This window comes from Mus caroli, chromosome 15, assembly GCF_900094665.2.
Source record: "Mus caroli chromosome 15, CAROLI_EIJ_v1.1, whole genome shotgun sequence".
Taxonomy (NCBI): Eukaryota; Metazoa; Chordata; class Mammalia; order Rodentia; family Muridae; genus Mus; species Mus caroli.
In genome coordinates this window covers 53,081,509-53,106,147 of record NC_034584.1, presented here as the reverse complement: position 1 = coordinate 53,106,147, position 24,639 = coordinate 53,081,509, and the positions used below count along the sequence as shown (strand labels likewise).

At 49.4% G+C, this 24,639-nt stretch overlaps 1 protein-coding gene across 10 annotated transcripts in view; it reads left to right on the top strand.

Moving 5' to 3' along the window:
• The first annotated feature begins 504 nt into the window (after window positions 1-504).
• The window catches only part of Mtss1 (MTSS I-BAR domain containing 1), a 138,664-nt gene continuing 114,529 nt past the window's right edge, over window positions 505-24,639 (top strand). For 2 of the 10 annotated variants that reach the window (XM_021182747.2, XM_029469536.1), the window contains exons 1-2: window positions 517-1,541; window positions 24,045-24,106. In XM_021182747.2, the coding sequence (XP_021038406.1) occupies window positions 1,470-1,541; window positions 24,045-24,106 (134 nt within the window). In that variant the 5' untranslated portion in view covers window positions 517-1,469. Of the gene's footprint in view, window positions 1,542-24,044; window positions 24,107-24,639 lie in introns of all 10 variants that reach the window. The other 8 variants (XM_029469535.1, XM_021182752.2, XM_021182751.2 and 5 more) reach the window with 8 other exon arrangements.

Sequence of the window (24,639 nt, the reverse complement as noted above, 5' to 3'; positions counted from 1 at the left end):
CTTTTGGTCAAGCTCGACATGGGTTCCATTGACTCTTGCAAACGGTTCAGTTAGGTGCTTTAAGTTCGTTTACAAGTTGCCCATTGGATCCCCTACCAGACACCGGAAGACGTCAGAATAAGTGCTCCTGGCTACGGAGTTAGGCAGAGGAGCTAGGGACACATTTATCAAGCCCACCTCAGTCTTTGGTGCCCTTTGTTAAAACTTCTCAAGGGGGTTTTCTGTGGCTATGGCAACCCTGGCTGGAAAACCATCAGCATTCCAGCCACACGCAGCCAGCGATCTGTACAGACAGATGGGCAGGCGATTAGGAACCCTGATGCCCTTTGCGTTCGCTCAGCCTCAGCAGATCAATCTAGCGCCCTGCAACTTTCTGGAACTCAGCATCCCACCGCAGGATACTCTTCCCAGACTCTCCCTAATCTTGTAGCTGGCTCCCTGCAGCTGTGACTCGGCGTTGCAGTCCTGACATCATCGAAGAGGCCTCTCCTCCCGAGGCTGCAGCAGCGACAGCAGTAACAGCTTTCCCGCCCCACTGGTCGCTCACCAGGTGCGGGGCGCAGCGCTCAACGTGCCGACCTTGCCCGTCCCTCGAGGGGCGGGGCCGGAGGTGCAGCGCGGCTTCCCTGCACGCTAGCTGCCATTGTGGGCGGCTGGGCGCTTACTCGGCCTCTCCACTCAGAGACTCTCGCCGCACGAGGCGCTCTGAACGTCCGGGAGACACACACTGGGCTCGCCTACCCTCGCGCCAGCTCCTCCTTGCAGCAGGCGCCCTGCACGCCTCTCCGCCAGTGCGCGCTCCCAGCCCCGCCCTCGGGCGGCGCACGCACGAGCCGCGGTCGCGCGCCTCCCCCGCGCTCCCGCGCCAGACGGTCGCGAGCGCGCGTGCGCTCCTTGCAACATCCCCGGGAGCACCGCCAGAGCGAGCGCGGGGCCGGGCGCACAGGAGTAAAAAGGAGGCGGCGGCCGCGTCTGCGAGCAACAGATCCGGGCGACGCGAGCTGACCTCGTCTGCTGCTGCCCTTTTTCGTTCTCTCTTTTTTTTAATTTTGGAGTTTCAGAAAAAAATTATATTTGGAAGACATTATCTTTTTTTTTTTTTTTTTTTTTCGTAAATGGCGCTGGCCCCAGGTCAGCGGGGGGTTTTCTCTGCACCAAGATGGGCTTCGCCTTTTCCGTCGTGGGCACCCGTGGTGGCTTGATTGTCAGTCTTCTCCGGGCATTTTTGAGGCCAGGAGCCGAGCACTGCACGTAGGCGACTCGCCCTCCGGAGCGGCTGGGCGTCTCGGATTGGGACTTGGGGGGGCAGAGTGCAGTAAATTGCGAGCACCGCGTGCTCTCTGCAAAACCGGCGGCGAGCAGGAGGTAGGTCGCTCCCAGGGTGAAACCGCTCCCGGGCTGAGCGAGCCCGGCCCCGTGCGCAGTGCAGCCGCCCCGAGAGCGTGTCCTGTCCCCGCCGCGCCGGGAAAATGGAGGCTGTGATCGAGAAGGAATGCAGCGCGCTTGGAGGCCTCTTCCAGACCATCATCAGCGACATGAAGGTAGGACGCTGGGGGCGCGGCTGCTCTGACCTCGCCGCGGGGCTTCCCCTCCACCGCGGCCGGCCTGGCCCTCGCCTGAGCTGCCGGCCACCTGCGGGAGCTCTGGCGACCCGGGTGTCACCTGCTCACCCGCCGCACTGCTCTGGCTGTGCTGGGTCACTGGGCAGGCGACTTCCCGGGGGCTAGTGGGGGAAGAGTCTGATGCCACTTACCAACCCCTGCATTCATAATCCCAGGGGGCGACACCATCTTGTTCCTTTGGGGGTATAGGGCCCTAGTTCCAAGTTTTCCATTGTCTGTCCCTGGACTGAGTGTCTGCGACCCGTGGAGGATGGACGCCCTGGAGGACACCTGACTCCCTGGGTTTGGGGTGGAGTGCTTGGCGCGGTGGTGGAGCAGTAGTGGGGGCCCCTGCTTGGCTGCAGGAAGGAGTCTTCCGGCTTGGGAGATTGGGTGGCAGGGTTGTTACAAGCTTGGCTTTCAGGTCTACCTGGAGTAGGGGAATCTGAGCAAATTAGTTATTAATTAGTCTGTTCCAGAGCTGCTGATGGTGTTCCTTGCATTCCCCATACCCTCCCCCGGGGCTGGGCGCAGAAGTTCCCAGGGACCCCGAGCCTGAGAGGCTCACAGCAGGAAGGCAAGGTTGAGGTTTCCAAAACTACTATACCCAGCTCTCTCAAACACACATCCACACCCCACTCTTCTCTGGGAAGGATTGTGTGTGCGTGTGAGTGCGCGCGAGTGTGTTGGGGGCGGGGAACAACACCCTAGCCTTTTCCTGCAAAGGGTGGGACTGGAGCTAACCTGATCCTCGAATGTGGGTTTTCTGGTGCTCTGAGGTACACCGTGACTTAGGTTACCCACCCTAATAAGATAGAAGCAGTTCCAGGAGCTGCCTGGAAGTGGGAATTGGGGGCGGTAGTGGGGGGCATTTTTTTCCAGTGTATTTAGGGAGCTTCTCTTTGGCTTGAGGCCAGCCCCAGTCTGCCTCAACAGATCCGGGGAGGTGGTGTTTAATTAAACGCTCGGCTTCCAAAAGAGTGGGCAGGTTTGGAAAGCTGTGTTGGCGAGTGGGTGTGGACAGCCCCTCTTCAGCCGCTGCCTGGCGCCTGGGGAAGCTTTTGTCTGATGAAGTGTAAGGTTTGGAGAGGCCATGGGCCTTCACCATGGACTTTGGGGAGGAATGTTCAGCTGTCATGCCTGCCTCCTCCTTTTAGAACCAACTGTCACCTCATCTAGTGTGAACTTTGCCAAGGTGCCTGGTTGGTCCCGCTCAGGTCCATTTTGCAAGCCTACCAAGCTCGTGCCTTTTGTCAGAAATCCTTGTAGCCTAATCTGTAGCCAGAGCCTGCTCCCCCAGGAATGCCTCTAATCCAGTGGCTTGGAATTAGATGGATTAGTCTCTTCAAAGACAGCCCCTTTCATTCCTTTGCCCTCAATCCACATTGAATTATCGAAGTGTTCTTTTGAACAAAGATTGATGCCTCTCCTTGGACTCTGGTGTTTATTGTTAACTTAGATTTCACCCACTTTATTAGAGTCAAAACAAGATTTGGTTTGAGGCACACACACTGTATGTGGTGATGTGCAGAGGAGGTATTTGAGATGGGTTGCTAAAGACGCTATTTTTTTTTTTTTTTTTTGAGGAGGTAATGATGTTTCCAGTCCCTGAATAGAAATGAGGAATCCAGGGATCTAAACCGATCCCTGACTTCAGCCCCAGAGTAATCACACCTGGAGTTTTCTCTACCTTTGATGATGATGATGATGATGAAGACGACTATGACTGTTGTTATTTTAATCCAGAATCAGGGCTCAGTTCTTTTCAGTAGGTGGTTTGAACCCAAAGCCCTCCAGAAGGTAATCCTTTCCCAAGGATGGGGTTGTGCCACCTTCCACCCACCAGCTGGATGCCTGGTGTAGGCCCTGCCTAGACATTTGTAGGTGGAAGACCTCTTACACACCGCTCTAGTCTCTCTCTCTTTGAGTTTGGTAGATTTTTGTTTTTTCCACTTGACAGTAGACTATTTCAGACTGGAGGTAACAGCAGAAAATTACATTGTGCTTTGGATTCTGATTTTAGGCCCTTTGTGGGAAGAGAGGGATTGGGGAGATAGCATGCAGGTTGTCTGATTTCTAAGATTGTTTTATGTGTAAGGGAACTGCTAAATATTTACATGGAGTTTTCTTCTTTAGAAGATTTCTTTTATGGAGTGGCCAGCGATGACACTTCAAAAGAGAAGTGACAAGATTAAATTGGGCTTTTTAGGACAGGCAGCATAGGATATATGGATATGTGGCGTTGTGGGCAAGAAAGTCAGCTCTTAGTGTCACCGGCATTGTGGTGACCTCCTTGTCCTTCCCATCTTTAAACTCGTGACCAGCTTATCATATTTTTGGTTCCATTTCTGTTTGCTTTTAGGGAGAAGCCATTTGGATTGTCATCATGGTACCATTTTTAGGTGATTTTTTTTTTTTTTTTAAAGTGATGTTGAATTGGGGTGAGAAAAAGGCTAAGAACTTTTTTTTTTTTTTTCTGAATAGCTTTTGAGACTTCATAATGTACAGCAACACAGGAAGGGAGTCAGTTTCCTCTTTGGAGAAAAATAAAAAGATAACAAGAGAGAGTGGAATAGTTTCCACGCCTGTGCCATCCATCTTCTGAGGCAAAGACCCTTGAGACACAGCAAAGCCCAGGAGAGGTCTCTCTGCTTCCTGCAAAGGTTCTCGGTGGGACTGAGTCCTGGGCTGTCAGGGCCTGTGTTTCTCTCTCTCAGGGCTAGGGGGAGGAAGAAGTTGTCACTTTGCCTCCATCAGGATCCAGCCCCAAGGAAAGCGAGCAGCAGCTGCTAAAAAACTTACTGATTCCTTGAGGAGAAGAAACCTCTTGCGCCCCCCCCCCCCCAGTCCTCCCACCCTGCTGTGGTGGTGGTCACATAATGAAGGACGATGTGCAAAATCACTTACTGGCTTTCTTCCCTGGGATCCACATAAATCACCCTTAGGGCTGCCTGCTGTGAGTAGGTCTCTCCCCCAAAAGCGGGAAGGGCTGAGCTGTTGGTTTATCTGGGGGACAGTGGTCTGGAGGTGACTGTTGACTCTCAAGGAGGTCTTAGAATCTTTTTTATTCCTATCCAAGTTCTGGACAGAACTGGATCTTAGTAAGGTAAACAGATTAGTGTTCTTTGTTTTGAATCATTAGACCAGAATTTGACCATGTTTCCGTGCTTTCTAAGTTCCAGAGACTTTGCTAGCCAGACTTAAAGAGTATCTCGCCTTGGAGACAGCGGTCTCCTTTTAATAATTAACTTATTTATTTATTTATTTAAAATCAAATAGTTCCTCGTCCTTGTTGCACAAGCACCAGGCCTGCTGCAGGCCGAACTTTGCCCTGGGTTCAGGTTTATGTAATGTGGCTAAGCTAAAAAATACCCAATTGCACCTGAACGAGCCGTTCCATGTGTCGCTTTCCACAGGGGTGTTGTGTTACAGGCACCTGTGTGGAGCAGAATAGCGGCCTTGTTCAGTTCCTCCAGACTGCCCCCACCTCTGCAGGCCACCAGTATCCTCTGTCTGAAGGTCTGTCTAAAATTAGAGCTGCTAAGGGGACATCTTGAATTCCCCAGGAATCTTGCTGTGGGTCAGAGAAGCATGGACATAGCTCCCCTCACCTATCATGAGTGACAATATAAGTAGCAGGTCTGACGCCGTGCAGTGAGTGACTTTATGGCTGCCCTGGTCACTGTTGTGAGGTTCCTTTAGTAAGAGGGATTCACTTCCTAGGTCTTTATTGAGGCCTCCTATGTAGAAGGCGTTTTTGCTAGGCCCTGCCCTTGCTCCTTTCTCTGATACAATATGGCAGTAGGCGACGAAGGAAGGAAGGGCATCCATCAGTCTTCTTGGACTTCTCTTTCTGTAGTGAGATAATGAAAAGCCGGCCGAGCGACCAGGTATGGGGAGGGAAAGGAGTTGCTCTGGGTAGAGGCTGACAGCAACACAAAGGCAGAACAAGTAGATTCCTGTAATGGACAGATGGGCCCCATGTTGGCTTTTCTCTTGGCAAATGGTTGTGTTTGGCCAAGGTTTTACAGCTTCCTCATTGGGGGGCCTGCGGGAGAAGAACACAAAGTAAAGATGTCATAAAGTTGGCAGTAGGAGCTGCCTGGAAAGGGCCACTCATGGGAGCACTAGGGCCTCTTCTAGCGAGGTCAGTCTTTTTTTTTTTTTTTTTTTTTTTTTGAGAGTTCAGGGTGTGAATCTTGTCTTCCTTTGGAAATAGATCACTTGTTGGCTTCACTTAGCTATTCTGTGGGGAAAGGCCTTTTATCTCTTTCAAATAGAGTTGTTTAGAACTCGTTGCTCGATGTACTGAGCCTCTATGCTTTGGAATTCCATAATTCATAAAGGCCCAGATACAGGGATGATTGTTTGCATGGAAGGTAGGCTGAGCTCACCTCTGGCCTGGTTCAGAACTCACCTTTTCTGGAATAATCTATGTTCATCTCTGTGCTATTTTATTATCCGCTGTGTTGGATCACCAAACTCTGCTGTGATGTCAGGAAGTCAGACCCAGCCTCTTTAGCTATCATTTGCACTGTACATAAACAGGGGGCACTTTCAATACAGGTGCGGTATGTCTTACATAGGCCCTGTCTTCCTAGTGGCTTGTCCTCTGACCTCGTCTATCTCATCTTGGGCTGTAAAGGAAAAAAGCCCAAAATGATACAGTCAGTTTGCCCAGCTCACTTGAGGTTGCTAAAATGCTCGGTGGGTGAAAAGGTTGAAACTATTGATCCATTAGATGCTTTCTCATCTGTATCTAAGCTGTTTTGCATCTTTGCAAGGGCTGGTGAGAGCTGGCAGGGTTCCTTCTGCAATGAGACCATTTAGAGGTTCCCATTGGGAAATGGAAAAATGAGATCATTTTCAGTTCCCCATTACTTCTTGGAATCGCCTTCAGGACACTTTCCCACCAAACCCACACCTCTGCAAAAATAAAGAAATTGCCTTTCCCCAGACCAGAACAGAAGCCATACAACAGGTTTTGGATGTAGCCGGTCAGAATACCAGGAGGCCACATTTGGGGCCCCTTAACTGGAACTGGCTGGTGCCTTGAGCAGTTTAATTCATTCAGGTTTGCAGATTGTACTGCTGATATGGCCTTATTAAATAGCAAATGAAGAGACAAATAGTAAATTAATTGGTGGAGCGTTCAGGAAGCGTATTGTATTTGATTGCGGAGGCTCTCCCTTAAATTAGATGCAGAATGCAGGTTTCATGTGAGTGTGTGCTCCAGAGACAAAACAGGCCCGAGGCCCCAGCCAGCCCTAGTGCATAGTCTATCCTGAGGCTGTGTTCCACACCTCTAAACCCTCCTGGAAGGCCTTGGGGTGACTCACTCTCTACACCAACCCAGTGTGGTTAGAAGTGGCTGTTGTTTTTTTTTTTTTTTTTTTTTTACCCATTGTGCAATTGTGAGGTTTGGTTGTATGAGATGCTCTGGTGTGCCACCTGGTACGTAATCGGAGCTCATTATTCATTACTTAGGGTGCACAGTAGGTGGGTAGGGACTTGGAGAAGGACCTACTGTGTGCCAGGCTTCTACTGACAGGCATGCATGATTTTATATCATTCGTGTGTATGATGTGGCAAATGAGAAAACGGAGGCTTGGGCGGGGAGATGCAGTAACGTGTCCCAGGCCATGGTGAGGGGAATTGGTGTTCAGACCATGTCCTCTTTGTCCCAGAGTGAAGGTCTTTAAGAAATCAAGGTATGGGGAAGGGTGTTGATGTATTTCAAGAAGACAGCTCTTCATCTGTCTGAGCCCACGGGAGGGTCATAGAAGGAACTAGGGCCTCTGATCTGGAACTGTGGGCTTGAATGGAGATGCTGTGGGTGGAAGTCTCTTAGTAGCTGTTGCCTCTTGGGAACAATATTTAATTTAAGGAGTATGAAGAGATATGGCTTCCCCTTTTTTCTTTCCCCCATTTATCAGTTAAATCAATAGAAAAGTTTGCAGTGCCCCTTTCATCCTAGTTCTGTAGGTGTGAGTGGAGTGAAGCAGCTTTGGGGGCCAGGCTCTTACGGGCTCTACCCTCAGCGCTTCTCCTGGTTCAGGCACAGAGCTCATGCGATCTCCTCACTGACTGGGCTTGAATATGGAGTCAAGGTGTCTGAGTCTGCACTCTCATAATCATATGGATCAGGCAGGTTCAACCAAAGTTCACATGACTCCGCAGTGAACTCCTTACCTCAAACTCATTCTGTGTCCAGCCCCGGAACACGCCTGTAAAAGAGCTTTCTGTGTTTAATTACGTCCTGCTAGCCCTCCGGTTTGGGCTGAGTTGGTAGAGCCCTTGTCCTTGAAAATCTGTCTAGATGGGATCCTTAGAAAACCACCTTCCTGTATTAATTCTTGGTGTACATGGCCTTGGTCTTAGTCTATAAGAGGCTTCTTTTCCTGTCTTAAGTGGGCGGAAAAACAGTCGAGTGCCTTTTAAGCTATGTGCCTTTTTACTTGATTTCTTTGCCTCAAAGAATGGACAGGAATGGAGACACTGGCTTGCTTAGTGCCAGTAACTCCTGGGAGAGGTGGCGGTGGGCAGTAATATTGCTTGCGACTCTCTTGATGCCACCTGCTACATGACAGGGCTCTGTAGGGGCTGGGGTAGTGGGTCTGACCAGAGAAGGGGGTCTGGGCATGTGTGTCTTTTGGGTGGCTGGGCATGGTTGCAGAAAAGGCCCACTGAGTGCCCTGGGAGACGTGAAGCCTGGGCCTGCTCCCAGGAGTCTCTGAGTCAGCGCTTTAGGCAGCATGTTAGGATTTTGAAAGCACTAGGTCACCAGGGTTGAGCATCACTGAAGCCATCAGGCCTCCCCTCACAGACACACCCCTGTCACGGTGCCTTCTTGATCTCACCCAAGCAGAAGAAGAACCCATTTAGACGCTTGCACAAGGATGTGAATAATCTCAATATCACCTAATTTAGTCTTCAAGATAGCCAAATGGAATGTTTTGCTATGTGCATCTCACCACAATAAAAATTAAAATAAAAATACAGCAACATGCTAAGTCGTCCCAGCAAAACTCAACAATAGCTTATCTAGAATTCTTCAGTTTTTACTCTGATGCACCTTTTAGCCAAGCATTGTGGTGCTACCCTGCAATCCTGGTATTTGGGAGGTGGAGGTGGGAAGACCAGAAGTTCTGGGTCATTCTCAACTACATAGAGACTTTGTGGTCTGCCCAGGCGGTTATGAGGCTTTGTCTTAAAATACAAAAACAAACCCCAGCAATGAAAGTGCATGACTGTAACAAATGTATTTTTTTAGTTGTTGGAGTTTAAATAGCCATGGGTGGCTAGTGGCTGCTTCACTGAGCAGCAGAGATCTTAAACACACTAAGTATTGTCCCTGCCTTACAGTGCAGCTTCCTGTCCATTCAATTCACCTTCTACCTCTTGCTGGTCAGGATGTGACGCTTGTAGATATTCTGGAGTCCTGCTGACCAGGAGCACAGGGAGCTAAAGGACTCCCTGCGGCTAAGTTTCTCAGTCTCTAGGAGTCCCAGTTTTGTTTTCTGTAAGGTGGGTGTCCTAATATACCTGCCTTTTAGGTTCCGAAATGCAGATCTTTTTACCTGTGGAAGGTTTCCCTCTTCCCTGTCCAGGAGTTAGTTAAGGTAGCCTGTAGATTGGGAAGGGACTTAAGATCTAGGTAGTTATTATTTCTTTGCTGCTCCAGGCAAGCACTGTCTCTTTTTGGAGCCGTATTAGAGCCTGTCTTGGAGCTACTAGAAATGAAGTTACAAGGTTTTTGTAAGGAAGCCCTGAGAGCCCTCTGGCCCAGCGTGATCTACGGGGATTCCATTTCTTTATTTGCAAACCCCACCAACTGTTCATAAGAGGGTGCACTGGGAGAAAAGAGGCCTTCAAAGCTACTGAGGACAGGGGAGAGGAGGGAGGGAGGAGTTAGGTTGCTGAGCTATCTTTTGTGCCCCCTTGGTTTTCTGGGTGTCTTGGTGGCTTCTGGCCCTGTCTCTAGTATTGAGGACATATGGAGCCACTGCCCCCTCCCAAGACCTGGTCTTCTTCCTGCTGACTGCTCAAAGCTACTCTTCCGTCTGAGCCTGGCTGGCAGCTAGGTCCTCTATCCCTGGGCCCCAGCCGATGGGCCTGCGTGTGACTCCCCATGGCTCCCTAGTTACCTCCTCCATCACCTCTGCCTGTTGAAATCATTCTCACCCAGAGAAGGGTCTTCTTGGGCCGTTTCTCCTAGGAGGGATTCTGTGAGGTCATCTTTCCTATTCTACTGAATAATTAGTTACTCATTTGAAAAAGTGGGTTTCCTGGGTGGTGGTGGTGGTGTACACCTTTAATCCCAGCCCTCAGGATACAGAGGCAGGTGGATCTTTGTGAGTTCAAGGCCAGTCTGGTTTACAGAGCTGAGTTCCAGGAGAGATAGCTACACACAGAAAAACCCTGTCACCCCCAAAAAACAAAATAAAACCAAAAACCAATAAAAGTGTGGTTCTTTTCTTTGAATTTTAAAGCATGGTTCTACCATTTTTTGGACTTTTTATTCTGGAAAAATTACTTTCCTGAGCCTTGATTTTTTTTTTTTTTAATTCCTTTTAATCTACATAATGAAAGGTGAGGGGACAATATTAACCTCAAGGGTTAGAAGAGAAGGTAGATGTTTCACACCAAATGGCTTGTTTGGTGTGAAACACATGCCAAATTAACTCTTCATGTCCGTCCAAGTTACCCGGTCTGTCTCAAGCATCTGCAGTCTGCAGTCCAAATCCTGAAGCTTTTATGGGTATCAGTGTGACGACACTGCTCCGTTTCCAGATTCAGGAAAGGCTATGCAAATCTACATTAAAACTCCTGACCTTTGGAACCAAGCCTGGTCTCATCTCAAGCATGTACACACACACACACACACACACACACACACACACACACACTCTCACACTTTTAAAATCAGAGTTCCTTGCTGGCAGTGACACTCCTGTTTCAGAAAAGTCCAAGATCATTCCTGAGTTTGATACTACCATCCGTGTTTGCTTTTCAACTTTCAACATACAGATAACTTTCAAAAATGTAGTATGTGTATGTATTCTGTAGCCTGATTATGTGCTTGGGGGGTGTGGCGGGGGGAAACACTGGGCATCCTGGGTGGGAGAGTTGGAGCTGTGAACAAGCCTGTCACAGGCCTCATCTTGATGGTCTTTATGAGAGTCACCAGCAAGACATCAGTCTTTGCTGAAGTCACACTGCCAGGAGTCAACACAAGAGTTTGTGGGGTTGTTGGAGAGGGGAGTGCCTCTAATTTCCACTTGGGGTGGGAGGACAGAAAAGCAGAAGGCCTTTGGTCTGGGTGACACCCAACTGGCAATTCAATCTCATTTTACTTGTGTAATAAAGTTTCTGTGGTTGGAACTACCATGCACTAAGTGTTATTTGATACTTCAACTCAGCTGTCATTCCCATTCTACAGATGGGAAGCAGAGTGGCAGAGAGGTTCAGCCATTTGCGTAGCAGGTGAGGGGTTAAGCCCAGGCCGAGTAACATCCTCTGACATCCACTCCAGGAGTGTGCTCTGTAAGCCACTCTCCGTTGTCTCCCACAGTGTGGCATTTCACATTTTTCCCTTCAGGCGCTGGGGTGGATGCATTTCCTCCATCTGATGGTTTCAAGTATGCTGGCCATATCACATGCAGAATCTAGATTTGCCTCTGGGCTGCTTCCAAGAAGCCTTGTGGGGTGTGGTGGTGGCTGAGAGTGTTTGTTGTGCAAGCATGAGGACCAGAGTTCAAATCCCTAACATAGAAAACACTGAGTATGTCTGCATCCTCCTGTAACCCTGGCACTAGAGGAGGCAGAGAGAGCTGGACACCCCAAAATCCACCTCTGGCCTGTCCATGTTCATGCCTGTATGCACCCACATGCATGCACGCCTAGCACCCTACACCCGCAAGAAGGGGTAGAATCCAATAGTTGGCCTGAGATCTTTGAACAATGAGTTGACCCATCTATTGGTGCCTCTAGCTTATCAACAGAGGGATGTAAGTGGGGAGTGGTGGAGTCCAGTGTGGCTGCCTCAGGCAGGATACATGCTCTAATCGGGGAGCCCACTCCAGACCAGGAGACTTGAGTGCCAACCAGGAGCCGGCAGATCCCTGCAGTTAGGGGCTGGCAGTGGGGTGGATTAGTTTCCAGGGAGACCACGGTTGCCTTCTGGAGCCAGGCTCCTTGCTGCTGAGCACGCTGCCATTAAGGAAGTCTTTGAGTTGGCTTTAATGGTTGCTCTTTGTTTTGAAGTGACTGTTTACTGAGCCTTCAAAGCCAACGCCACAGCAGGATGTGATCTGGGACCTGAATAATTGCATCAGACACCCCAATAGGAAGCAGGTACTGAGGAGCCTCACCAGAAGTCGCCCAGGGCCAGCCCCTGAGCCCCAGCTATTGCTGGGAGGACTGAGATATTCACTCTGCAGGCAGGAGACTTGCAGCCCCACGGAACCTGGCTCCCCGGGAACTTGGCCTGTTTGATGGTGCTGGCCTTAATTAGGGACACCCTAATTAAGTCACTGAGGAGGCAGGCCTTTTTTTTTTTTTCCTTAAAAAAAAAAAAAGCAATGTTTTGAGAACATTTCATGAGGGATTACTTCTGAAAGATTATACAAGTTATATAAAATTAATGGAAGAAAACCTAGAAACTTCAATTAAGTGAAGTTATCCAAAAGCACCAATTACGGAGTGGGCTATGCACTCAAGCTCACAGGAGCCCAGACAATTAAAGGCCTAGGAAACCTTGCCATCCAAGCTTCCCTTTCCCATTCGAGGAGTTACATAAGCTATGCAAGTTTCTGTGATGGCCGTGTATGGGACTTTGTTTGTGTCTATAGTAAATTCTACTGGGGACACATTTGAGGACCTACTGTGTGCAGGGTCCAGCGTGAAGTGCTGGGGATGTAGAGCAGCAGCAAACAAAAGTGGCAATTCCTGCCTTTCTGGAACCTACTGTCTAACAGAGTAGTGGGTGACAGATATGATATGGACAAGTGACAGCAATTCTTAAACAAACAAAAACAACAAAAGCAAACCAACCACCCAACCCCCTTTTTATTTTTCATTATTATTTATTTTATGTATATGGGTGTTTTACAAACCTGGTATCCCAGGAGGGCAGAAGAGAGCATTGGACCCCATGGGACTGGAGTTACAGACAGTGGTGAGCCCCTGTGTGGGTGCTGGCAATTGAACCTTGGCCTTCTGCAAGGGCAGCGAGATGCTTTTAAGAGGTGCTTTTAACCGCTGAACTATCTCTAGCCCCATTCTCCCATATGCTAAAAGGAATCCGTGCAGCGGCACAATCAGACCTGTCTATCCCCAAGAGGGGTGAGGGGGAGTCTCCAGGAAGGGGACACTGTAGCAACTTAGGATCAGTGGAAGAGTGGTCCAGTCTGTGCAAAGGCCCTGAGGTGGAGAGCTTGCGCCTCTTACCTGTGTTCGGGCTAGGCTGGTGTTTCACTGTTAGAAGCAATGCTTCAGTAAGGACGTGGGTTATTTTTGCAGGTTTATGTTCTTCTGTGAAGGATTTATCTGTGGCCTAAAGGAATGCACTTCTCAAAGCTTCTGGAACCCGGTGCTGACTGTCTCGCAAAGCATGTCTCTGCTTACATTCCTGTGTCTGAGTGCTCATCTTTCAGATTATTTTGGAAGAGGCTGGACATGAATGCCAGGAGATTGCTGAGTTCCCAGTTTCTAAGGGCTTAGGGGTAGGACATACCATCTTATCTGCGGTCCTCCAGTCTTGCTAGTTCTCAGAAAGCCACAGTGTCTTCACTTGCAGATTCCTAGGCCCACCCTTAAATTCTTTGTTGATCTCGGGTGGGGCTCAGGAATTTGCCCTTTTAACAAATGCTTACTGATTCTCTCTAGGTTTTGCAGGGGTTGCAATAGGGGTTGCTGGAAGGAGAGCTCAGGCTGACCTGAGCCACCAGGGGCTTCCCTCTGTAGTTCACAAAGCAAGAGGTTCTCTGTCTTTGTGTGTGTGTGTGTCACTCCACCGTGGATATATCTGGACTATATTCCGGTTGGACATCTTGAGTCATGCTAACTGTGGCTATGGTAATATGCATGCCTTCCTGCTTTTTTCCCCCCTTTGGCCAGGAAAATGTCTGCTTCCTCTTGGAGAGCCAGGCGAGACATGTGGGGTACGCCCACCCCAACTGCCCTCCAGTCTTTCCAACTTGGTGGATGCTCCCATCTGCGTCATTGGCACCAGTGGACCCTCTTATCTCTGCATGGTGGCCCCTCACTCAGTACCTGCATGTAGTAGACACTCATTTAACGTGCTGTTCCGGAAGGCTGCCATTGTGTGCTGACTCACAAAAGGAGAGCTGAGCTCTGTGTGCTGCTACTCAGTCCTTCGAGCACAGCAGCCTGATAATCATCCTCTGGGGGCAGGAACTGGCCATTAGCATCAGTTACAGAGGGAGACAGAGTGGCACCAGGTGATGAAGTCACTTGCCTCTAAGGTCACTCACTGAACAGATCTGAAGTTGGGCCAGCTGACTCTCAGCAAGCTCACACTCTTGACCGTTTTGTCTGTTAGGGCGCTCTGCTCCGGCATGAATGATAGCCAGTGGACGCACAGGCGTGCAGCAGGCACATATTGTAAAAGGAAGCGTAGCACCTTTCGTGGTCCACCAGGGCATCTTTCCTGGTGGCTTGCGGTAGGAGCTTGAGTGATGAATGAAGTGTGGTCTTTACCCCAGATGGAAACTGATTCAGCACAGTATGGCTAGGCCCCTGGGGTTTGATGAGTTTGTGAACCTGTGCCTGCCTTCTGGAGGGTTTGGCAAACAGAAATGGTAGCTAGTGTAGGGAGCAGGATCTCAGAGGTTCAAGTCATGTTGGAGTTGGTGGAGACTCGTCAGAGAGGGTCCATGGAGGAATGAGTAGAGTGGCGTGCGTGTGTGTGTGTGTGTGTGTGTGTGACTTTGTGAGTCCAGACTTCCGACTTTATGGGGCTCTTGGGTTATGGTGTGCTTTGCTGGTCATCTTGGGGATATTGACAGACAGGAACTAATGAACAGAGTGACAGCTCTGGACTCTGCCCTTAAGGGTACTCTAGGGCAGGCGGTATCTTGGGGGAGGCTTAACTGCACAAGCACTTTGCAGGTAAGAGCAGTGAAAACCTGCTTTAGGTGCTAAACTAATGACTTCTCATGTTTCCTGATGTGGAGAGCCAGCCAGGTGACCGGATGAGCTAATTTCCCTGTCTGTCTCAGGAGCCAGCAAACCTAGCAGCAATTAGTACAATCAAGGGGAGGGAGTCAGGGCAGACCTCTCACCTAGCATCTCTTACTCCTTAAGTATGCGCACGGGCATGGGCACGGGCCTCCCTGGGGTTGCTAGGAAGCCCTTTGTGCTCCCTTTGGTACTATCTACAGTGCCAACCCCGTTCAGCGCTGTTCTTATGTTGCTCATGGGTCCTTCTGGACCCCTTGGTGGCTAGCTCTTTAAAACTTTCTCAGGCAGCGTAAGGTGCATGGGTGGCCACTACCTTTCCTCTGGTGGGAAGACTGTCTCAAGTAATAATTGAAAAGAAAATCAGAGTAGTGAAAACCTGTGTGTGTGTGTGTGTGTGTGAACTTTGGAGAATGGAAAAGGAGAGGGAGAGGAGTTTTGTTTGCAGAGAAAGTTGGAGTATGGAAACATATATGCTACAAAGGGTGGAAAGGACAGGACCCACAGTGCTGGGTGCTGTCATCCCAGCATGCAAGAGATCAAGCTGGGAGCAGCACAGCTTCCGCAGGTAGTCATACAAACAAGTTCTAGGCCAGCCTGGGCTGCATAGCAAAAGCCCGTCGTCTCAAAATGAAAACAGATGAACAAAATAAATCAGATCCTGAACGCTCTTTGCAGTTGTGAAGCAAGGTACAGATGCCCAGGTGTGGCCAAGGCTGCCCGTTGAAAAGTTTCCACAGTGAGAGCAGTTCTAGATCTCCCAGTGCTGTTGACACTGAAGTCTGGCCAGTGGGACCAAGGGACAGATGATTATGTTTTAGTTCCTTGTAATTTAAATTTAAATAACCCTCAGTCCCTAGTGTTAGTCTTGTTGGATAGCTCATGATAGATAGATAGATAAAAAGAAAGAAAAGAAATTAAAAACCAAAGCAAATTTGAAGATACAGTTGATGTATTTGCTTAGTTATTTTAATTGTTAAGTGGCGACACACCCATATGTTAGAAAACACCTTGAGCAATGTGGGTAAGAGGGAGCTTGGGGCCCTTGGTTTAATTAGACTGGACAAGCTTGAGAGGGAGCATTGGTCCCTGAGGGGGCGGCTGGATGGGGACCACCTTTTGTGGGTGTGCCATCTCTTTCACAGGCAGCTTCATTGCTGCTGTACTTGGGCCAGAGTGTGAGGGTGGGCGGGGAAAAGAAGCAACCATTGATTATCCCCGGGCTGTCATCCCTGATGGACAGGGATAATTAGTGGATGAGGCAAGTCCCAATCAGAAAATAAAAGCCCCGGACTGGTATTTACGATGGATGGGTTCAGCCAGTGCCTTTCATCCGAGGCTCTTAGGAGACTGCATCTTGCAAGCTAGGGTGAGGAAGTTTAGTTTGGGAGACAGAGGCTCTGGCAAGCATTCCTGAGCTCTGGCGCTAATTATGCACACCCACTTCTGGAAGCTGAATGCATTCCTGAACCCAGAGATGCTCTTCTTGGGTCAGAAGGGCCAGATCCCTCTCCGAGCTTCTTGGCTTTTTATCTCCCTGGAGGCTTACCCACCCAGGAGGACTTGGGAAAGGAAGCATGAAGCTCTGAGTGATGACCAGCCTAGAGATCCATCCCTGTGCCCACGGAGAACCCGAGGACAAAATAACATCACTCACATTCGTTCATGCGACTGCAACTGCGTGTTCCTGTGTGGTTCAGGCTTTAAAGGGTTTTGTTTTGTGCTGGCTTTTCCATGGCTGTCCTGACTGTTTCTAGGGTGACACACAGTTCTCCTTGGACCTCAGCATTCTCTTCAGGTGTCAGTGTGGCTCCAGAGCTGTGCCTCTGTTCTGCCTGGCCTCCTGTAGGACACACATTTGAAGCAGGATCTAATGGCTGGCTGAGTCACTCTGACGCTGTCTTTCCCTCTGGCTGCTCGGACTCCTCAGAAACGGTCATCTCTATAGTCAGATCTGGCCCCAGATAGTTTTTTACCTTTCTCTGTGTTTCTGTGCCTCGGTTTCCTCAGATATAAACCAGTAGCGGCACAGGCCTCGCTGCGGGTTTTTAAAGAGAAAGGACTCCTCAGGGTGTTCAGCGTGCCCGTCAGCCTGGCTCAGGATACATGTCACCTCCCAGGTCCCCCTTCAGAGCAAGGAAAGCAAAGTCTGCACTTTTGCCATATCTCCAGGGTCGGGTACATCAGTTAATGCTTGAGAAGTGCGGATCCAGACAGGTGCTTGGTGCCTAGCAACCGCTTAGAAAGTGCTGATGTGCCAATGTCGGCTGTCACCAGTGATCTCCCCCAGAAGAAGCCTGGACCCATCAGGTCCTACCTGCCTTGCATTGTCTTAGCTGTGACTGCTAGTGAGCCAGTCTCTGTGTGGCTCCTTCTGGGCAGAACAGAGGCCTTTAAGCTGGAACCCAGTTACCTACAGCCTGACCCTGCTAATCCCAATTTTCTTCACCATTAAACTCTCCTCCTGAGAGTCCTCTCTGGTTCCCCTGGCTCCTCTTCTGTTGTGGTTTTCTAACCACAGTCCCCGCCCTCCTGTGTCCCTTAAGTGGTGAGGTGCTATCAAATTCCCTCAGCTGTCCCCTGATCACTGTGACTGTCACAGTGGGGCCTGTGTGGGAGAAGCACTTGGTACATTATTTATCGAGCACGGGTAGCTAGCCTTAGGAGACTGAGGGCTTACACAGTTTGCCCTCTGAGGGTGGGAAGCCATCCTTTGTTTAATGTGGAACAAAATCAAGGGAGGCCACACCAAACCAAAACCAGAGTGACTTCTGTGTCCTGCTCCTGAATTGGGTGACTGCACGCACGGCTTGGGACAAGTGGAGGGAGAGTAGGGAGACAAGAAGAGAGGGACTCTGACTGGAAAGGTGGAGGTGGACAAGGCAGTGTGTGGGTTAACTAGTGCCCATCAAATTCTCTAAGGGGAAGGACATTTAGGAAGGTTTTTCCCTAAAGAAGAAAGAAGAGAGCTTTATTCTCTTGCCTTTCCCAAAGGGCACAGGCTGCCCCAGGTATGTGACCCATGAGCCAGGTTTGCAGATCACCTGGCCAGCTTGGAATTGATGTCACCGTTATCTGAACGAGGGTCACCCTGGCTCCCTCTGCTGTCCTGTTTGTGTTTCAGCTCCGGACGTTGCCTCAGCGACCTTGTCCACCCTGGCCGGTTTTGCTCCTATTCAGCAAAATTGTAGCATCTCAGTCAGTATCCCCTGGGTTCTTTGTCCCCTGCCCGCTGTGTCCACAAAGTCCTTGCCTAGTAGTTTAGAAGAGAGACCCTGGCTTGTGGCTCAGAGATGATTCACACGATGTACTAAGCCGAGGGAATGGACACAGCTAATCCAGAAGGGTGGGTGATGAGGAGGTATGACGGAGAATGTTCTGGAAGAAGCACCGTTTGTGTCGGGGGGCAGTGAGTGAAGTTTGTAAGATTCTTGAGCTCCACAGTCCGCCCTGGAGTTTTGGAGAGAGGACAGCCTTTGGGTGGTGTTTGTAGAGCATGGTGGGAACCCCAAAAGGTGCCTGCATGAAGTCATGTGCCCAGGAAAGACACTGTCTCTCCTGTCCGGTGTGTTTTGATGAATAAATGTTGATTTTCTTCTTTTCTTAAGCAGGGAGCTTCCTCCTTCTCTAACGCTGGTGTAATCTGAGTTCAGTGTTCAAGGCTTCTAAAAGCTCCTTCCCCATTTCCGAAGGCCTCCAGGGGCTCCTGGGAAGGAGGGTCTGATTTTGCCTGTGACTTTGGGTGCTGGGTGGAGTCTTGTTTTCTTTCTTTGGTTGTGGTGTGTCTGTCAAGTTCTGAAACCTACATGTGTTTCTCTGATGAGCGCCAGGGTGAGTGGGCGTGGGTGTGTCCTTCCCACAGCTCTGGGAGACATTCCTGGGGGGGGGGTTCCACTGTGCTCAGGACACCTGCGAAAACACTTGAAACCCAGGTTCATCTTCCTGCCACTGCCTGGTGCAGGCCTGGGGTGGCATTGCTTTGCAAAGATTCTGAGTGCATCCAGGGTCTTCCGAAGCCTGCCTGCTTCCTTAGTCAAATCTCCCAGTAGTAAACCCCCCTCCCCCATCCCCAGGGCTTTTAAAAAATCGCCTTTCAATCTTTGTACCCGTACACCCGTTTCCCTGCACACATCCTCCAAGCCTTTGGCTTTTGTAGTAAGACTCTTTTTAGGTGGGTAGAAACTATTTCCCGGAAAAAAACATTAAAAAAAAAAATGGTACAGCCTGCTATCACTTTGTTTCCAAGTTTGAATAACATTTACACCTTTTTTTTTTCATCTTCTAATAATCAAGTTTCTGTTTTATATTCTTAGAAGCTTTTTGTAAAGACTCCATTAAATTACAGATTGCCTAAAGTGGGTGGGTTTGACACTCTGATAGATCCTCGCATAGCATTAGATCAGGAGCCAGGAGAGAACTGCTTCTGCCAGCCTTCTCCTGGCTGGGTGGGCGGTTGTGGGTGGGAGGCTGTGTGCCCTATCTCTTGATGAGAAAGGGGACACTCCTTCCCCCCTTTCTTTTCTTTTCTAATTTGGGAACAATTGACGTGAGGTTCCAGGTAGGTGCAGATCACCCCCCCCCCCCCGGAATTGAACCTAGGGCATCACACACGCTGGGTGTACTCCTAAGCTGGATTTCCACCCCAGATGAGGTGTTTAAGTGGTTTGAGCTATTGCAGTTCCCAGGCACACTGATCTCGGTTTGGGGTAAGAACCTCATTCTCTGTTTAGGATAAGCAGACAAACCTGCTGACACTGTAGACACTGGAGCCGCCTTGGTCTGCTCTCCCAAATAAGGTTAATGCATTGAGCCACCTTTTGCCTCCTACCTTGGCTGGTTCTGCAACTGGGACCGGGAATGAGGAATCCCAGCCTGCACTGCTAGCTGGTTTGCAGTGTGACTTCTAGTGAGCATGGGATGGAGGATGCGGGGAGGCGGGGGGCCTTTATCAGAGTCTGCGAATGACAGTATCCATTTCCACAAACAGGTCCCTGTCTGTGTGCCAGTCACCGAATCGAGTCCCTTTGGCTGTGACCTTATTTATTTATTTGTACAGCTTTTCTGAGATACCACTCACGAATCTTAGAATGTGCCCATTGAAAGCAGATCGGCCGTTGGCTTGTAGTATGTTCTTAGAGTTGCCACACTGTTTTTGAGCACTTTCATCACCCAAGAGAGAAAAGAAACTCCCTCTTAGCCATAAATCCCTGTCTCCCCACCCCCCTACTGCCCCTGGCAGCCCCTTAACTGCCTTGCAGCGCTATTTTCCCTCCTATCTAATTATAATGAAATATCTTTGACCGGCCCCACCCACATCCCGTTCCTCCCACCACTGGACCAAATGTTTTAGGTTCCACACCTACCGGTAAGGGCATGTGGGGTTTGTCTTTCTGTGTTTCCTCTAAAGCTACATTCTGTAGCTTCATCTGGGCTGTCGCAGTGACAGGGTGAACAGTGGTCCATGGTGCAGCTGCTCCTCGTCTGTGACCCACCAACAGTTGATCGACACTTGGGTTGATGCCTGTGTTCGCCAGGAGTGCAGACATCGTCTCCTCAGCACTGCTGTGACCTCATGTGTTCCCCAGATCAACCTAGGAATTAATGGTGTCTCCACATGGACATCCAATGACTCTAATGTCTCGCAGCAAATGGGAGAAGTAATAAAGATTCTATCCAGGCAGTTCCCAGGATTCTCTTCTCGATTCCTCTCCCACGGTCTTTCAGTGATAATAAGTGGTGCTACTCCTAAGGGTGGTGGAATTGTCCTACACCCCATCTTAACCAAAGGCAGTGGTGCGACTGAGTTGTTTTAATTATTATCATTTTAGGGAAATGGGCCCCAAGGGACCAGTGATTTCTCCTAGTAAATGACTGGCCTGGCTCTGCCTAGAGCTTAGGTGATGGGCTCATGCCTCTCGCTAATCCCGCATGGTGTCACAGAGTAATGTAGCTTAGGGTGACCTCGAAGGCAGTGTGGCCACAGCAGGCTTAGTACTCCTTAACCGTTTTTCCAGGTACTGGGATTATAGGCAAAACCAACCATACGTGGCCTGATTCAACACATCCCGTTGGCCTGGCCCAACTAGATGCTTGGGTGGGAAAGGCTTTATACGATAGATGACAGTGGCACCTCCAGCTAGAAGAGGGCTGGCACGTGTCTCGGTGGCCTCACTTTTCTCCAGGAGCTTCTTGTGAATGAGAAAGAGGGTCTGGCTAGACAGACAGTAATGAGTCTCTATCTTCAGTGCGCCTGGAAGGTACATCTATCTGACTGGACAGATCCCTAGCGACCTTACAGAGGTCTCTGAGTTCCCAGGAACTCTCATTACGGGGCAGAGTATTCCTCTTCAGGTTTGAAAGAGAAATAGTGAATACAGAGGGGGTCAAAATAGATCTTTATGGTGTCCTGATGAGACTGCAGTGGAGGCTGGAGCACCCTCAAGATAGACTGGTCAGCCAGTCTGTCTGTCTGTCTATCTAATCTGTCACTCTCTCGTTCTCTCCCTCTCCTTCCCCTCTCTTGCTTGCTTGAGTGTGAGTGTATACCTGTGTGTGTACATGTGTGTTTTGTGTGTGTGTGCATATGTATAGGTGTAGGTGGGCCAGAGGACATCCTAAGGTATCGTCCTCAGGAATGCTGTCTGCTTTGTTGCAGACAGGATCTCCCATTGGTTGGGCACTCACTGGTTAGACAAGACTGGCTGGCCAACAAGCCCCAGGGATCTGCCAGTGTCTGCCTCTTCAGTGCTGGTATTCCAAGCACATACCACTACACCCTGAATTTTTATGTGCATTCTGAGGGGTCTCACTCAGGTGGTCCTGCTTGCTTGCTATTTCTCCACTTCCCTTGGCCTTTGCTTTTTTTGTTTTGTGTTTTTGAGACATCATCTTTTGTAGTTCCGTCTAGTCTTGAACTTGCTAAGTAACCAAGGCTGGCCTTTAACTCCAGGCGCTGAAATTATAATTGTGCACTACCATGACAAGGGTGGATTGAGAATACCCCCCAGGGCTCAAACACAGCAGAAGGGCCATGGGTCAAGAATGGTGTCTAGATACTGGTTGTCATGACTCAGATGTAGTTGCCAAAGGGCCTCTACCAAGAGCCCTGGTGCAGCTCAGCTTTCCGTGGGAGCAAATGGCAGAGAAGAGACCAAGCGCGTCCCAGATGCACCATTGCAGAGCGGCAGCATATGCAAAACAGACTGCAAGGCTAGGCCTCCTCGGAAATTCATGGTGTAACCGTTGCCAGGACCTCTAATTTGGTCTTAAATTTTTTTAATGTAATGACTTTATTGTTTTCATTAAAGTGATACATGACCCTTATAAAAACACAACAAAACAACATTCTGTAGAGGAAAGTACAAAGGAAAAAAACCCAATATATTGGTCCAAATCTTCGCTCCCAGCAGCAACCCATTTTAATAATAAGACAGCTTTCCATGTAACCCCTATGTACATTTCAGACAGAATGGATGGCTAGAGAAATATATACACAGGTAATTTTTAACAAGGTGTTTTCTCTTATGCATATAAGTTTCAAAATAAAAATCGTTTCCTTTTAAGTATTGGAAAGAACTGACTGAAGAAGTAACTCGGAACAAGCAGCCAGGCTCTTTTCTTTGACCAGAGAAGTAGGTTTTCAGGTGTATCTTAAGACAGTGGTTCTTAACCAGGCCTCCGCAGGACATCTGGCAGTGTCTAGAGATAATCTCATTGGTCATAAGAAGGACTTGGTGACCTCTGGCATCTCGGTGGTAGGCAGAGGCCAGAGATGCTGGCTGCTCACTATCCTGTGAGGCACGAGGCAGCACCACAGCAGAGATCCACACAGCCAGAGTGCTGACAGGGCCGAGGCAGAGAGACAGCAACGAGGTTAGGAGGAACCGGTCCACCGTGGCCATGAGGAGGTGACGGCACGGACGCGCTCGACTGCACTTTTAGACAATTGGGACTTGACACCTGTAACAAAAGATACAGTGGTTAATTTAATGCTCCCCCCTGCCCCGTTCTCCTCTTAGCTACAAAAACAAGAGGTGGTATAATACTATTTTTACCTTGTCAAGATGCCTACCGTTTGTATCCTCTTCTGGGACTATGACCCCCCACCCCGGTCGTGAATGAATGGTTCAGTGACAAATAGCATATCCCCACCCATGTTTTACCTCTACTCGGTGTGTTTAGAGTCACATCTTGGTGGACGCTGCCTCATCTCAGTAAATATGTAATGTGTGCTGAGAGGGAGGTGGCAGGCTTCACGCTGGTTTGCCCTGCTCAGATCAGAACCTACCCATATGTGTGTCAGTGCTATACTCAGCAGGAGGAGACCCGCTGTGCTCTAGGATACGGAAGGACTATGCGGTGGGGTCCCTTGGAGACGCGCGATTGGACTTCAGGGTTCAGCACAGAGGAAAGATTATTGGTGCTGATTCTGAGCGCTTCTAGAAGGCTAGACCTAGAACCCTGTGAACACCACGGACAGACGGCTTGCCTTTGGTGGCCCAGGCGTGGGATGCGTCCCTTGCTGGAGTGTGCTGGGGAACCACCTGTTGTCACAGTGTACACAGATGCCGGGGTTAAACATCAGCTGAGTGGCTATATTTAGGTTATTTTCGAGCCTTGGGATTCTGATAGGCTGATACTACTACTCGATAGGAACCTGTCCTAAGGAGGGGTTTCAGTCATCTGGCTCCCTCCTTGTGCTCTGTGTGACAAAGAGGAGAATAGATAGAATAGATGGAGCCATGTTGTATGCACAGGTGACCAAGGAGAGAGCCTTGTATATCCTGGGATTTGGTTGGTTTTGTTTTGTTTCTCCCAAGACAGGGTTTCTCTGTTTAGCCCTGGCTGGTTTGAAATCTGAAGATGAGACTGGTTTCAAACTCACAGAGACAGATCTGCCTGTGTCTGCCTCCCAAGTGCTAGGATAAAAGAAGTGTACCACCACTGCCGGGCAGGTTCTATATTTTTAAATTTGGACCCATCATGTACATACAAAATGCTGACTCCAAGGTGTAGGTGTTTGGCTTTGTGAAGCTAGTTCCTGTTGGTTTCTGAGTTTATTTGCAAGATTATAGGGACAGGCGCATCAGAAACGGTTTCAGGGCTATTGCCTGTCTCTAGTGTGTATACCCCAGAACCCTACAGAGGCGGATCACATCTGCAGATTGTTCGTTACATGGTTGGAATTGGGTGCTTGGCTCATCACACTGTGACTGATTGCTGGCTTTTGTTCTGTCCTAGGGGAGCTATCCAGTTTGGGAAGACTTCGTAAACAAAGCCGGAAAGCTACAGTCCCAGCTGCGGTGAGTAGACGTTTGTATTCTACAGGAGAAGGCGACATCCTTAGGCAAGACAGAGGGAGGTGGATCGGCACACACGTCTGGCTTAAATTTAGAAGTGTCACAGACAGAGAAGCGCGAAGAAGCAGGCACATAGAGCCGTAATTCATAGTCTCCCGCCCCACCCTCACACCCCAGTCTCGTGTGAACCCAGACTCAAGTCTGCTCTGCCTCCCACCGTAGGAATTCTCAAAGTTGATTCTATAGAGTAGTAATGGGCAATGTTTGTACGGCGCCCACTGGGTGCCAGGCATATCAGCCCTACAAGGTTAAGTACAGGCATTTTCCTGATCAGGAAGCTGAGGCACAGATAACAGCCTGTTCATAGAGAAGCCATTAGTGACAGAAACTGATGTAAACACGAGAGGTCCGGTTCCAGAATCCAAGTTTGTTCTCATCTACCTGTATTGTCTTTCCACATAGAGAGTTTAGAACCCCAGTGTAGACTGGTATTCGGTTCCATTTACATGGAGTGGGTCTCAGCAGCGGTAGGCTGG